Source organism: Aplysia californica, unplaced genomic scaffold (assembly GCF_000002075.1).
Source record: "Aplysia californica isolate F4 #8 unplaced genomic scaffold, AplCal3.0 scaffold00056, whole genome shotgun sequence".
NCBI lineage: Eukaryota > Metazoa > Mollusca > Gastropoda > Aplysiida > Aplysiidae > Aplysia > Aplysia californica.
Genome location: NW_004797326.1, coordinates 738,533 through 754,045, shown reverse-complemented (window position 1 = coordinate 754,045; position 15,513 = coordinate 738,533). Strand labels below are relative to the sequence as shown.

Here is a 15,513-nt window from a genome sequence, read left to right as displayed (position 1 = left end):
TGCTAGCCTACAGAGCGGACCACCCTGGTTCAAATCCCAGACTGGGCATTCTTGAACTCCTGTCGTTTCAGGGTGTTTTCAAGGCTCTCAACCTAGTCGGCTCTGTGCTATTGGAGACGAATTTAAATTCAGACGTCCCGGCTCAGCTTAAATAATCTAACAGTGTTGACAGGAGCATTTTAAGAAATTCATATACTTTACTTACACGCTGTTACACTGATTAAAAAAATTTGCCATTTCTAGTTAGTAGGAGAAAAAAACCGACTTTTCTTTGGGTCATTTACCCTTGATGAAGCCAAAAGCTCATTGCCATCAGTTCCCTCTAGCAAGAAAACTGAAAAGTAATAAATAAAACTGTGACATTCTAGAAACCACTTTAGCTTCATTCTGTACAAAAGTCCAGTGAACCAAAGTTAGTGCACAAGACATTTTCCATTCAGGACAAGGCCCCGCATTAAATTTTAAGTGTAGGTGTTTTTTACATCGCTGTTGACACAATTTAGATTTTTTAGGAGGCGGGCTTCCACCCTGCCTGTCAGGACTGACCTGGGCTGAGAGGGACACAACATCCCAGCAGGAAGACTGAGATACTCCATAAAAATTTCTCCCACACATGAATCGAACTTGGATCTCTCCAATGTGAGACTGCCGAGTGAATAATCCCAACACTGTACATGCTGGGTGAGGCATTACACATTTCAGATCAACACTAATAACAGAGAACAGAGAAGATTGTCCTGGACGAGAAATCAAAATGAATTTTAAGACCAGTCTCAGAGAAACGAATTTTCTGCACGATCCCTGAGAAATGAAACACAGGTTTTCTTCTCTGCGGCACAGACTTCTGACCAGAGGAGGGAGGAAAAAGTTATCTAGCCATAAGATAACCCATGTAGATTCAGCCTGGCAAGGGACACATTTCATCAGAAACACACGAGGAGGACAACAGCACAAGACAAGAAATAGAGGGAGCAGGCCTGAGGGGGAGAGGGATGGATTTTCATTACAGTGAGAGCTTTACGGCACTTGTGACTATAAATAGGTTACGTAAAAGGCAAAGATCAGAGGTGTTCCTAGAGAGAGATTGACATACAAACAAAGAAAAGGAGAAGAGATATGGACGGACTAAAGATGTCTGAAAGGAGAGAGATTGATAAACAGATGGACAGAAAGATTGAAAGAGAGAGGCGAGGAGAGGAATAGAAGGACAATGAAGGGTGGGTGGCCAGAGATAATCAGACCTGCCAACAATACCAGGACCAAAGAAAGAAGTTTTTTGCAATAATCTCCCCCCCCCCCCCCCCCTTCAAAAGAACAAAACAAAACACAGAGCCTCCAAAACTCCAGTAGCTAAAGATAACGCTACGACCCGCTCGTTGTAAATAAATGAGAATTACAAATAAATACACACCTATTAAAAATCTTTATCTTTACTCCATTTATCATAAGTTACGAAAATAGGGCAAATATAAATGCAAATAACAGCGAGCATTTTCTTGTCATTTACGAAAAGTCTCATACAGCTTGATGGAAACAATATATTTAAAAAATTGGATTTTATGCAAATCCGAACAGGGTTCTTTGGCGGATAAAAAAAACAACCCAACCCAACTTGGCAGACCTGGGTAAGTGGAAAAAAAATGCCACAAAGAGTTATACAAATCGGGAACGAAGGAAAAGGTTTGTGAAAGCCCTGGTGTCGAAGAACATCACTTGCACACAAAATAAGTCAAGTAAATTCTTACAGCGCAGGCATGGGCAAATTACAGGCCACAAGGGCCAGATCCGACACAAGAGCAGTTTCTGTTTGGTCTGCGAGTCAACATACTAATTAACCCCCTTAATGTCGACAACATTCGTTCAGTGGTGTCGTGGCCGATTTTAATTGGCTGCAATTTGGGAAGGAATTTTGGTTCGGTCATCCTGATTTTTAGATCATGAAACATTGTTGCAACTCCTTCACAAATGAGATCTACTTCCTATCTTCAGTCTACCCTCCGAACAGAAATTACAGTGAATAAGTTTATGGACTTTACCTGCTTGGTTTGCTTCTACTCAAGTCTTTTCCAACAAAATAAAATGGTGAAATCTTATATCCCCCCCACCCCCACCCCCCACCTACTATTTTTTAGCGACACCTGAAAGGTTAGCGATGAATGTGACCCCGGGTGAGTTAATTATCAATAAAAAGAAAGTTGTTCATCTTGAAAATCAAAATCAATAGTCAACAGTTCCCGGCCCAGCAGGAAGCAATAGGTATATAATATCTTCATGAAATACCCCGTCGGGTAATGTATGCAATAGTCTCAGTTCTTATCTCACTTTTAAGAGTAAGAGTCGGGGTATATCAACCCATCTCATCCAGTTTTCTCCAGCATTGGCTTGTGAGATATGTGGAATTGCTTAATTAATGCGACTCGTTTGCCCATGCCTGTTATCAATGAGGGAGACCAAATTGACAAGCTGCTACAGATTTGGTACAGTCTCGTTCTGCCAGCTGTCTCACACAGAAAGAGTCACAAACTCCCACAAAGTAAAATGACATTTCCTTCATAACAAGTAAAGATAAGAGAAGTATTGGAGCCCAGCAGCTGAGAAGTTGGGACTCATTCAAAATCTTGAGATTACGAGTTCAATCCAAAACGCGGCTGGACAGAAAATAGCAACCATGACAAAAGGATGACTATATATATATCCCAACACAAGAACCGAGATTTAACACATTACACCCTAACTCGCCCGGGAATTCCCTTACGCGCTCCACCCTGACTCGCCCGGAACCGCCCGCGCCGACCCAGCGTCTTTAGAAACGAAAGTCTCGCCTTGACGAGACTCTGGGGCCGGGATTTTGATTTGCATAGTATAGCAAAAAGTTTCTTCTTTCGTTTGATACCGAAACGAAATTTTTTGGGCTAGTAGTTTTAGTATTAGAGCTGATCGAAGTGCGATCGCGTTACCGACACTTCGAAAGTGCCTCGACTTGTTGAAAAGCGACACAATTGAGTTCGAAAACGGAAATAGCGATGGATTTGAGCAAAAACGAGCATGTGACAAATCAGATGGCTCAGATTTTGATGAAAACGTTGTAGGAAGAGTTTGGGCGATTCCGATTGATCAGACGGAGAAATTATAGAATTTAGATCTAGGGCCTGACCGCGAGGCTGAGAGTGAGAGTGACGGGTCGGACACCCCGATTGAACTAAAGTGAGAACATTTCCAACAGTTTGCGCATACATAAAGTTATATTTTTCTGAAACTACATTCAGTTTTCTTTTTAACTTTTATTTTTTCAGGATTTTGGGAATTTGTTTAGTATTTTTAAAATGTGTTTTTTAAAGGCTAGTATTCAGGGGAGGTAGGTTCTTTCCCCTTGCTTAGGATCTAACAATGGACTTCCCGTCCAGGCCCTTAGGGTGTAATGTGTTAAAAGAAAAAATCTTTGTCGAAAAGGAGTCGGATAAAGGTATTTTGCGATAAAGATTAACAGTCCGACCAATACACTACAAATGCTAGTCCCCCAGATCTCAAAGGGAAATGCAAATGCAGACAAAGAAAAAACTAGCACTAAAGCTAACCCTGACAAATATCCCCCCCCCCCCCCCCCCCCCTGCTGTCTTGCATTTTCTATCCGAGTACAGCTGGCAGAACAGGACATCTTGAACGGAAAAAAATCTGTTACAAATTACCACCACACGCAAAAATACTTTTTCATCCAAACAGACCCCAAGCTCATAAACATCATTTTTGTGGCACACACCAGAAAAAAGCACTCTCTCAAACACACACATACACAGTAGCGCACTCACAAACACACCACAACCGCAGCCAATTGCTAAGAAAACCAACTTGACTGATAGATACAGAAAGGGCACACACACACCACTAGCAACTGCGAATATAATAATAGGTCAACAAGAAGTAGGAACTCTCCTCGAGTCTGTCATGCTACAACAAACTACTAAACCCCCCCACCCCCCTCCCCTACAAGCAGGACTTCCCACCAACAACAAACACACGAATGCTGTCAACAACAATAACACGCGTGCTGATACGAGTCTCCATAGCTGGACACCACTGCGCACATTGCATCTCTATACAAACATCTGCGTCGTCCAACGACAGAACCTGTGTGCTCGGCCACTTGCATCTAAACAACACTGTCTTCACCATCCTTGTCCTCGTCGTCATAAGCACACACGTCAGATCAGACTTTCCTGCCCCCACCCCTCTCTTATGACTGCAGGCATTGTGTCTCATTACCAGCCTCTTCATCATCCGAGTTTTCATCATCATCATCATCTGTGCTCGACAACTGGAATCCTTCTGTTCTCATCTGAAATCAATTTTTTTTTAAATTAAAAAAGGCAAGTGCAATGATGCATTGAAATTGAAGTGATGAGATTGTGTAGATTTTTGAAACTGCAAAAAAGTTGGGGAAAGTAATCTTCTTACCAACCGGTTTTGAAAAGGAAAAGAAAAGAAAAAATTTGAGGGAAAAATTAAATTGTCCTATTAACATGCAAATACGTATTCCATCCATGAAGCAGTCTTATGTTATTTAAGGTTACCGGCACAGCAACAAATCTTGAGGGAAGTTTGTGAGGATTCTAAAGTTTATTTCAATAGTTGAATGACGAGGCAGAGGAATCAGCTGACTACAGTATGTGAACGAGTCTATTATGTGTGTATGAATCAAAAAAATTCTAACGCAAAGGAGCGAAGATAGGAAATAAATTTGAGAATGGAAATAAGGAGACGCTGAGTTTACCAATCGAAATGGCTGAATTACTTAAAAAAAAAAAAGAACCTTACAGGTTTTCAACAAATCTGAGGGGATGGATCTGAGAAGTGAAAACAGGAGGACCAATCTAATTTTTTTCTAATAGGCATTTTAGTGAACGTGCTCGTGGCACGGCGAATTGGCCGTGCTACGCCCCGAAGACTCTTGTGATTGGCCGAGAAGCCTCGCATTAAGGTGGGTCTAAACAACTCAGTTTTGTTTCGTTTAGTGAATAGCACTATCATATCTGATACATCTTTTTAAAGGGAAAAGAAAGATTGTCAAACTGGCAGCCTTCGCATTAAAATCGATACGCTACAACTGGAAATAATTTGCTTCTGAAAACAAGGCACTTTTTACAACGCGATAAAATATAAACTACAGGCTGTATTATGAAACTTTCTGTAGATATAGATTATCCATTCCAGCAGCTTTTGACAGCTGGGTTGTTAAGGTTGAACTTATCACTATGCTATGAGGATCCCCGTAAAAACGCATACACAAATGGCGAACCGCCGAATCGGCCAGTCAAGAGGTCATGACACGGTGTAACATGCAAGCTGAATGTGTACGTTTCTTTGTGTGTCTTTACGAACATGCAAGTGTGTGCATGTGTGAATAGAATGACATATATGCAATGCGAAGATGTATGAGTGTGTGAGTGCGTGCCTGTGTGTGTGTGTGTGTGTGTGTGTGCATGTGTGAATAGAATGACATAAATGCAATGTGAACATGTAAGTTTCTGTGTGTGTGTGTGTATGCGCGCTAGAGAGAGAGAGATGTGCATGTGCAAGCGTAGGCCCACAAGAGAGAGCATGAAGCCACATAAAAAGCCTCACACTGCGTCTGGCCGAGTTCCGGAAGTGGTGCATGAGGAACCACAACATTTGTCCGCCAATCATCTCGGGCTCCGCCTCCCGGACCTCCTTCTTGCGCTCCACATGGTTCTTGTGCAGCGTCTGGTGGAGAAAAAGTGAGACAAGTCCAGGTCAGTGTCAGGATCAAACAGCAGATTGTGAGATCAGTAGCACAACTGCCACTGTAGAACGTAGGGGCGGGGCGGGGCAGACAAAGGTGGAATCGGCCACGGACGATAAGTTGGCATGATTTGTTTTATGACATCAAGGATTTGGCCGAGAACAAAAGCGAGAAGAAAAAATGGGAAACTGTCGAGTTAAGCAAGACATATCGCGGGCTGGGCTCTCGGGTTCGCTCCATCATTGAGACAGGGCTGTGGAGAGAGACGGGAGCCCGTTCTATGACAAAAACAAAAACAAAAAAAATCGTTATCCTCCCCTAAAATTCGAGTTTGGGAAAAAAAAAAAGAAAGATAAATTTATGGAAAATTTCCACCCCTATGGGTTGCAACTGAACCAGCCACCTACTAACCTTTTTCAACTTGTCCCTGTCAATGTCTAGAGGCTGCGGGGAGGGTTTCCACAGCTTGACCTCGTGGTCCAGTCCACTGGTCGCCAGGATGGGCAGGGTCGGGTGAGGCTCAAGAACGTTGATCTGATGAGAAAAGGCACAAGTAAAAAAAAATTCGATGTCATAACGGACGAATCAAATAAAAAGAATTTGTCGAATAAAGAAACGTGTTCAGAGCTGCCTCCCTCAAAGTCCCCATTTCAGGTAGATTCACGGTCAGTTTCAGGTACTTTAGCCAAAAACCAGACAGTGCAAAGGCAAAGAAGACCAAAAAAGATGAACGTAATGTCCCAGAACATGTGGAGTAATTTTGTTTTTCACAATATTATGTGATTGTATTATCAAAACATATGTGTGAACGCACTGCTACGTATGTGTATGAATGAGAGACAGTAAGAAAGAGTGGGGGTGTGTGGGAAAGAGGAAGGGGGGGACACACACACACACAGAAAGAGACAAAGAGAGAGAGAGTGAGAGAGAGAGAGACAGAGAGAGACAGAGAGAGAGAGAGAGAGAAACACAGACACAGAAAGAGACAGAGAGAGAGGGAGAGAAAAAAAAAGAAGAGAGACAGAGAGAGAGAGAGAGAGAGAGAGAGAGAGAGAGAGATTGAGAGAGAGAGAGAGAGAGATTGAGAGAGAGAGAGAGAGAGAGAGAGAGCGCGCGCCCTATGCCCTAAGCATCACTTACCACGCCCGCCTCGTCCCCCTCCTGGAAGTTGATGATGGCCTCCGTCTCCTTATCCCAGAAGTAAATGTTTCCGCAGTCGCTGCCGCTCACGATAAACTCCGATTTGGGACCGTAGAAGTTGACCCCCTTCACTGTATCGAGAGACAAGATTTACATTTTGTGTTGCAGAAGTTATTAGAAATACACTGTCAATCTTCTATTTTTTTAAAAATAGAGGACAAACAAAATTCATCTTTAGAGGATTAAAAACAAAACCAATATTTCAATGAAACTCCTCCACCACAGCAGATCTACGACTGTTTCAATAAAAATAAAGCATCTTTGATATATATATAATATATATATATATATATATACGCTGTCAGTGTCAGGATAAAAAAACACAACAGTACTTGATTTTGACTCAAAAGAGGAAGATGAAAGTCAAAATCAAGTAAGAAGATGATAATAGTAATGATGATGATTTTGAAAAACATGTTAAAAAGAAAGTGTACCGTTTTTATTGTACCGCAGTTTGTTCACCAGCTTTAACTTCAACAGGATGAAGAGCTGTGTCAGCAATTTATTCATGCTCTATCTATCATTCTCATTTGTTCATTAGTCTCATTCATGCTCTATCATGTATAGTCTATCTGGCCTAGTGAGAGGACATGTTCAGGGCCATATGGAACGACTACAATCATGGGGATAGGGTGAATAATTGTGAATGTTAGCTTTTTCAAATTCTGCCACCCACTCTTCTGCCCTTGCACCGGACCAAATAGTCGAAATTGTCCAAGACAGCCACCCATTGTCGAGGAGAAAAGTGGTCAAACTTAATATGTGGCCTTCTTACATGCTGTCATTAAAATATAAAAAAAACCCCCAAAAGACAAAAAATACACAATGGAATGGAAACGGGTCGTTTGCAAAGGGTAATTGTCTTATACAGGTGACCGGTACAGCAGGTTCAACTGTACTCTGGATTCAAAATAACTCGTGTTGTGTCTAGCAGGGGGTTTAAATTTACACAATATAACAATAAACATAACAATTGGCACCACGTCAATACATTTTTACGTAACCTACAAATATCTGCATCCATTCAGGACACGTCACCAAAAAAAAAAAAAAAACCAAAAAAACCCCCCCAAAACAACCACAATATAGCAACAAAAGCACATTTGTCACCTGTTGCATTGTTGCGGTGACCCATGTAGCGGTGGGTGTAATTGGCACCGTCCGACATCCTGTTGTCAAACAGGTAAATGTCTTCGTCATTGTAGGAGCCCAGGATTTCTACAAATGAAAGAGAAAAAGAAAGAGTTCTTGAGAAGACTGAAACAAAAAAACAACAAAAAACAACAGTTCAATAGTTGGAAAACCCCCCCCCCCCCTCCAACAAACCCCAGTAAAGTTCGCCAAGTGATAATAAGACATTTTTGTCTGGGGGAAAGGGAAGGTGAAGTATTTCATGGCTCTTGCAACTGTACACGGCCAAATGAGTGCGCATGACACATTTAACATGTTCAATTTGGTTGGAATTGAATTTTAATTTTGTGCGGGTGGCCGTCAAAGCCTACTCTTATCCATTTGGGACCATCGAGGCAATGGATCTCTTTTTTTTTTGTAGTAGAGGTTTTACGGCGCTCGCAACTGCATAAGGTCACATGAGCGCCAGAAGATTAGAGGTGTTACAAGAGAGTAACAAACATAAAGAAGAACGGGAGATAACAACGACAGATGTTTGATAGCAAAGAAGAAGCAAACCACACCAGAGCACCCGCCTACCATCCAAAACGGATCTTTAACTCACATGAGACAGGGCATTTTTCGGGTCTGGTCTACATGCGCTGAAGACTGGCATTTTTGGGGGCATTTTAACATTTCAAACAACACCCTTCCCAAAGACATACAATCACCATTTTTACACACATAACAGATCATCTGAACATCAATATATGACACAAAAAACAGAAAGGCAATATCTTTTACAGTTTTTAAGAAATGATTTTTTGAAACTGTTAAAATTTGTTGCTCGCCAAACTTTTTTGACGTAATGTGTGTAAAAAAACCATTAACCTTGAGTGCGTGTCTTTTATTGTATTTTGTGTTTCAAAATGAATAAAAAGTCCAAACTCATGAATAGGCAGGTAATCGATATGGCAATGTTTAAGTGTTACCTGTCTAATCCATTTCAGTGTGAAAAAAACCCAGGGCTCCATACAAAGAGCAATTTTGCATTTGAAACCTAGTGTAGGTCTAGAACACTCTTTATCGGAATCAGCGTTTTGAGGCTCATTTACATTGAAATCAGGATCCCCATGGTCTAAAATATCATAATCAGAATTTTCTGAACTTGTCAGAGTCGTCAAACAATTGAAAAATGTTTGCTTTTTCATGCTGCGGAGCGGGAGTTTGGCGGATGCTCCAGAGTGGTTTGCTCCTTCTATCCTATAAAGAACTCTCGTCCTGATCTCTCCTCCTTTTTTTGTGTTCGTTACTCTCTTGTAACACCTAATCTTCAACACATATATGATCTTTTTGTGTTGCAAGTGCCGTAAAACTCTTACTAAATCTAAACATGCTGTCATCATACAGTGTACTGACAGAGTGTTGCGGGAACAGACATGTCAGAGAAACGAAAGTAGGGCCTCAGTGTGACTAACTTTCCTTCCGGGTGGATAACTCAAAAAGTCTCCAGCCAATTCCAGAGAAACTTGGCACGAAACGAAACAAAGGTTGGCTGCCTGGTAAGAGACGGTTCACGCAGCGTTTGCGCGCATACTTTACTGAGGAGAAAATGCACACAGGGGGTGTGTGAACCACTTCTCGTGAATATATTGGGGCTTGCAAATGCTGCGTGAAAAGTCTCCAGTGAGTTAATGTGTGCAACTTCGAGATGAAAGAAAAAAAAAAAATAACCCAGTCAAGTTTGTCAAATTATAAGATATAAATATCACATATGAGAAAAGAGTTAAATGCCTTCCCCCTTTTTTTTACACATATGCTTGGTCAGCCTGTATCTTTGAATACAAACAGAATGAGAACAAAGCAGAAAACAAACTCCTTACATTAAAAAAAAAAAATCCCATAAAATACTATACGAGCTCACAGCTTACATACACTGTCTTGTATATGGGTAGTGCATCACACAATTGCAATCTATCATTATTTTATTACTGTTATACTAGCTCAAAGAAATGTGCATGTGCCAGGAGAAAAGTCTTAGTTGTTGCCAAAACTTTTTCACAAAGGGGGTGAAAAGGTAAAAAAAGCTGGTCAAAAATTTAGTTTTATCAGAAAACAGACATTCAACCATTTCGTAAAGACATATTGAAAGGATTTTATAATATTTTAAGTGTAAATGTTTTTTATTAGTTATTTTAGTAAAATGTTGTACTTCACCAAAGGTTAGACATACGCTAGAAATTGGGCGTTTCTCCAAACTTCGTTTTTACACCTTGGGTTGCAAACTATGGCACATCTTTGAAGCTACTCAATATATTTGAAAAATGTTGAAATTATCTTGTTCAGGATTGAATTTGCTACAAAAACACGCCCTCATTTCAATATCCAAAATTTCCGACAACTGGGACTTTTCCCCGGGCACACGCAAATAAGCTTGAAACTTACCAGATCCATTGTAGCTATAACAGGCACATGTCACGTTAGCTTTGAGATCACTGTTTTCCTGGAGAGGAGATGGATTTTAAAAAATTATATAACATCGCACATAGCAGAGGTTGGGAATGTTGTGAAAAGAAGGACGGCAAAAAGATTACTTTTTTTTCAACACTGTTCAGCACTAGGAAACTGTACAGAGCACAAAAGAAGATGAAATATTCATACGAAAACCCCCCCAAAAAAACGATCTGTGAAAGATTTCAAACGTAAAATCTGCTGCTTAACTCACTCGCTGCCAGCACCTTTGCTGCTGCCGGCCAGCTATTTTTGACCTTTTTCAAAATCCAGTTACTCTGTACCTATTTATGTCAGATTTATGAAAATTGGCCAGTTTCCGTAAGAGATGTTGAGCTTAACAGAACAGAAAGAATTTTGACTAATCTTGTTCATAGTTTTTCAAAAAACGTCAAATTCTGGGGACCTAAACTTTTTTTTGGGGCCAAACAAGCCAGGACAATATTTTTGCAGTTTTTGTGAGAAGGTAGAAGTATCAAGGCGAAGCTCATCAACGCCATTTTCCTTCCAACGCTCACATATCAGTGCCAGACATGGACTCTAACAAAAGCCCTAGAGAGGAAACTGGTCACATGCGAGATGAAATGCTTAAGAAGAGCGGTCAACAAAACAAGAAGAGACAAAATTAAATGAAGTCATAAGGGACACCGTGGGAGCAACACCAGTCCTACCACACATTGAAAAACAAAAGGTCAAGTGGTTCGGACACCTCACGCGGATGCCCTCAAACCATCCAGCTCTGAGAGCATACAACATTAAATATTCTGGATGGAGAGCCAGAGGAAGACCAAGGCGACGATAGAGTGAATCTGTGGCAGACACCCTTAAAGATCATGGGATGTCCCTCCTACAGGCCACACGACTTGCTGCAGACAGACACCTGTGTCTCCCCGCGACACCCCAGGGTACAAGCGGAAGAAAAAAGAAAGAAAGAAGAAGTAGAAGTATCTGTCCTAAAATATACACAAAAATATATGACAAAACAAGGAAAAATAAAACTGACAAGTTTATGATGTCTTTGGCTAGATGCTAGAATCAATAGTTGTCACTGCTGACAAGTGATCTACCTCTTTCTCTCATCTCAAACTACCATCACTACCATTGTTCTGCACTGAATCATCTGAATCAGAATTCATTGAATCATATAGATTCAGAATCTCTAAAATTACGAGCCATTTTCAATTCATATCCGAATGTGCATTTTGCCGACTTCGGCGGCCCAACGTTTAAAACAAGACCCAGAAATTAGGACAAAGGGAACTCCCGGTCCAAAAATAGGCAGAACTTCAAGGGAAATCATTCTAATAAGTGAAACTGCTCTGAGAGGTCAAAGGGATGTTACTCTAGTAATATGTCATGCCGCTGTCACATATATGTGTAGGCAATTAGTAAAAATAAAGAGGAAAATAAGCGACCGACAGGGGTGCGGTAGCGGTGGTGAGCGGTCGTCGCATATTGACCGACACAGGTATGGCAACGGCGGTGAGCGAGTTAACTCACTGAAAATGCACCAGTAGTATATGGCTGGCAGTTTCCACAACAGTCCGCACTACGACCATAAATGACACCAACTGTGTCTTCACTATTTCTAAACCAAAGCAAAATTAATGAAAGGAGTAAATTTATAATAACAAACTTTGGAGATTTCTAATAATAATAATAATAAATGACATTTATATAGCGCTCAACCCCGATTAAAGTACACAGGCTCTGAGCGCTTTACAATACAGTACAAAGTACAACAGTTACATAAAACATTGTGTTCTGACTAAAGAAAATTATTCCAAATATTCATCTTATTAATTTAAAGACAGAAACGACTTCAGCTGACATTTGAATGAATCAAAAGATTTGATCTCTCTTAAAGTACTTGGTAAAGCATTTCAGATCTTGGGACGTTGGTATTCAAATGCCCTTTCACCCATTGTTTTAAGTTTCATAGATGGTAAAATAAATTTCTTTTTGTCAGCTGATGACCTTAAACTGCGAGTTGGAATGTACAGTCATAACAGATTTAATAAATATGATGGTGCATTATCATTCAAACATTTGTGACATAGGGTGGCCATCTTGTACATAATCCTTTTCTACACCAATCTCACGTTTTGGAAAATGCAGAAGAGAAAATAAATAATTTATGAAATATTTTCTAATCCCATACATCAGACGTAATTTCAGTCCAAGTGTTACGTGGGCCCTCCGACCCTCAAACGAAAAGGAGAAGGAGAAGGAGAAGAAGAAGAAGAAGGAGAAGAAGAAGAAGAAGAAGAAGAAGAAGAAGAAGAAGAAGAAGAAGAAGAAGAAAAAGAAGAAGAAGAAAAAGAAGAAGAAGAAGAAGACGAAGAAGAAGAAGAAGGCACTTTAAATGAATTTATTAATTAGCTCAGCCCTTTCGGAGATGGACATTTAACTCGCGAGGTCCTGCCTGTTAAATAACCTAACAGTGTCGATAGGGGCGTTATAACAACCGTACACCTTTTCACCATTTTTCACAAACCAACAGCCACTTACCAAGTGATCCGGGCAGAACTTTTTGAGCACTCCACCATCAACATCCTATCATTGAAAGAAGCAAAACAAATTAAGAAACATCAACGCCACAAAATACATGATATACAAATAGAAGCACATTTTCACTTTAAATTTCGCTTGGAGACTTGTAAAGATGATGTCTTGCCAACAACATTACTGTTCAGAGCTAAGAAAATTTTTCTGTATTAGAAAGACACGAATGAAAAAGAATATTATATCTATTCTTCTTAAATTTTATATACCACACAGTTTAGAATGGATTCATGAATCAAAATGTATTTTAAAAAACCAACCAAACAAAACATTTAAAATTTCAAAAGACTAAACATACAATAAATGCCTCTTAAAGTATATCAACTTCATTTTACTTCCCTCATCCAGACAAGAAAGAAATCAAAACCAAAACACACATGCCCCTTCCCCTTTAAAGTTTCTATAGCCAAACCCCCCCCCCCCCAAAAAAAAACCCCCCTATAACTTACCTCTGCGATTTTTCTCTTATCGTACACCCTGTAGAGAAGAAAGATCCAAAACTTTAGAATAGAGCACATTCAACAAGGTTCAAAACATACGGCACTAAAACCTGTCAGCTTTACGACCCGTGTGCACTACAAAAATTTCCATTCATTGAGCAACTGCGAAGTATAGTTTACTTTCTTTCATTTTAGTCAACGTTTTACTGTACTCGCAACGCAATTATGTCTCTTTGTAATGAAGCGGGTTCAATTCCCTGTTCTAGCAGTTGGTGGACAACTGGGTCCCCTCCAAAAAAAAAACACACACAGAGACATCCTGCCCCCCCCCCCCCTCCCTACAACCAGTTTTCACATTGGTTACCAAAAAGGGAAAACAAGCACAAGGTATTCTCCTTCACACGAGGCAAAAGACCCACTGCCGATGATCAAAAAGTCAAAAGAAGGGTTGGTCTGTCTTGCCCTAGTCATCATTCACCTCTTTCACTTTGACATTTGGGTAAAGGCCGCCAAAAAGAATCCTCCACCTGACTCTGTTCTGGGCGATCTTCTCCATCACCAGCCAACTGTGTCCCACATGCCTGAGCCTGTCCAGGTGCTCAGGCAAAAAAATTGAACCCAAGCCCTTGCAGAAAGCAGAAGAAATACCAAGCACTAGGAGGAGGGGGGGAGGAGGAAAAGAAGAAGAACAACAACAACATCCACAAAAGAGAGGAGGACAAGGGTGAAGACCATCTGTCTATGTTGCGCAAAGGAAAGTCCTAGAGCTGCTCACCTGATGTAGTGATCCCTCCCGCCGACGCAAAACTCCCGCGAGTCGCTCGGGTTGGAGTGGATGGAGTAGAGCGGCACTTTCTTCTCCCCGACTTTGGTGGTCACCAGCCTGAAAAACGTGTAAAAAAAACCCCCCATGTTGCTTGTTAAAAGATTAACACATACTCTATTGTCCTTGATCGGAATCTATTGACAGAGCAGTCATCACTTTCTGTAACACAACATAAAGAACGTCCACACTTTCCAGTTTGAAAAGTTTTCCTACCGTTTTACCACAATCACCAGAAAAAGATTTGAGTTTGATTCCATAACACGGAAAATATTTAATTGTTTCATCTAGTATCTATCACGACTCAAGTCTGATTCCTTAGTAGTCAAACTGCACTGTTAATACTAAAAACAAATCATCACCTGTGGGGTCGCTCTTCCCTGAGATCAAAAAGAAAGGTGACAGCATCCTCGCCACAGCTCAGGAAGACGTTCGGAGAATCCATCTCTAGTGCCAGCTGTATCCCAGACAAAAGAAGGAAGGAACATTGTTTGAATGAAGAAAAGCACATCGACACATGGTCATTTCGTGCTGGGGAAAAAAAGTAAGACACAGACAGACAGACAGACAGAAACCATAGTGGGAAAGTAAAGTGCTAGAAGGGGGAAATGGATGAGCAGAGAGAAAATAGAAAGTAAAGTGACCACGAATATGACCCGTCCTGTTACATTAAAACGAGTTGGGTGGAGGGAGAGGGGGGAGAGGGAGATCATTTGTTAAAATTGCGTCTCTTAAGAAAAGTGGGAACCAAGGTTAACAGAGATGACAAGCGATGGGATCTTACGTGTTCAAATCATCGTATAATTCTGAAGCAACAACGGGTCATTAAAAAAACCCCAACCAAACCCCACTAGAGAGCTTTCAAGTACATGTATCGGCTCATTCACCTTGTGGGCAGCACCTCTGTGATTGGCCAGTTTCCGTGTAGTTTTGCAGACACCTGTGAGCGACAACTCCGCCAGTCGTACCTGTCCATCTCGAGCACAGCTGATCATATGGCAATCACCGCTAAAGGGCATGAACTTGGCCTGAAAAGCAACAGATGACAGTTAAGATGCTGAGGGTTTTTTTCTTTTCTTGAAGGTATCGGAGCTGGACACCCCCCC

At 40.9% G+C, this 15,513-nt stretch overlaps 1 protein-coding gene across 1 annotated transcript in view; it reads right to left on the bottom strand.

Annotated features, from left to right (window-relative positions):
* Positions 1–3,679: 3,679 nt before the first annotated feature.
* LOC101856719 (DDB1- and CUL4-associated factor 8) overlaps positions 3,680–15,513 on the bottom strand; it is a 17,411-nt gene continuing 5,577 nt past the window's right edge. The window contains exons 4-14 of the mRNA XM_005092989.3: positions 15,295–15,435; positions 14,770–14,864; positions 14,360–14,467; positions 13,594–13,621; positions 13,091–13,135; positions 10,514–10,571; positions 8,069–8,176; positions 6,899–7,029; positions 6,170–6,292; positions 5,620–5,739; positions 3,680–4,333 (exon numbers count right to left, since the gene is read on the bottom strand). Coding sequence (XP_005093046.1) covers positions 4,232–4,333; positions 5,620–5,739; positions 6,170–6,292; positions 6,899–7,029; positions 8,069–8,176; positions 10,514–10,571; positions 13,091–13,135; positions 13,594–13,621; positions 14,360–14,467; positions 14,770–14,864; positions 15,295–15,435 — 1,059 coding nt within the window. The 3' untranslated portion in view covers positions 3,680–4,231. The remainder of the gene's footprint in view (positions 4,334–5,619; positions 5,740–6,169; positions 6,293–6,898; positions 7,030–8,068; positions 8,177–10,513; positions 10,572–13,090; positions 13,136–13,593; positions 13,622–14,359; positions 14,468–14,769; positions 14,865–15,294; positions 15,436–15,513) is intronic.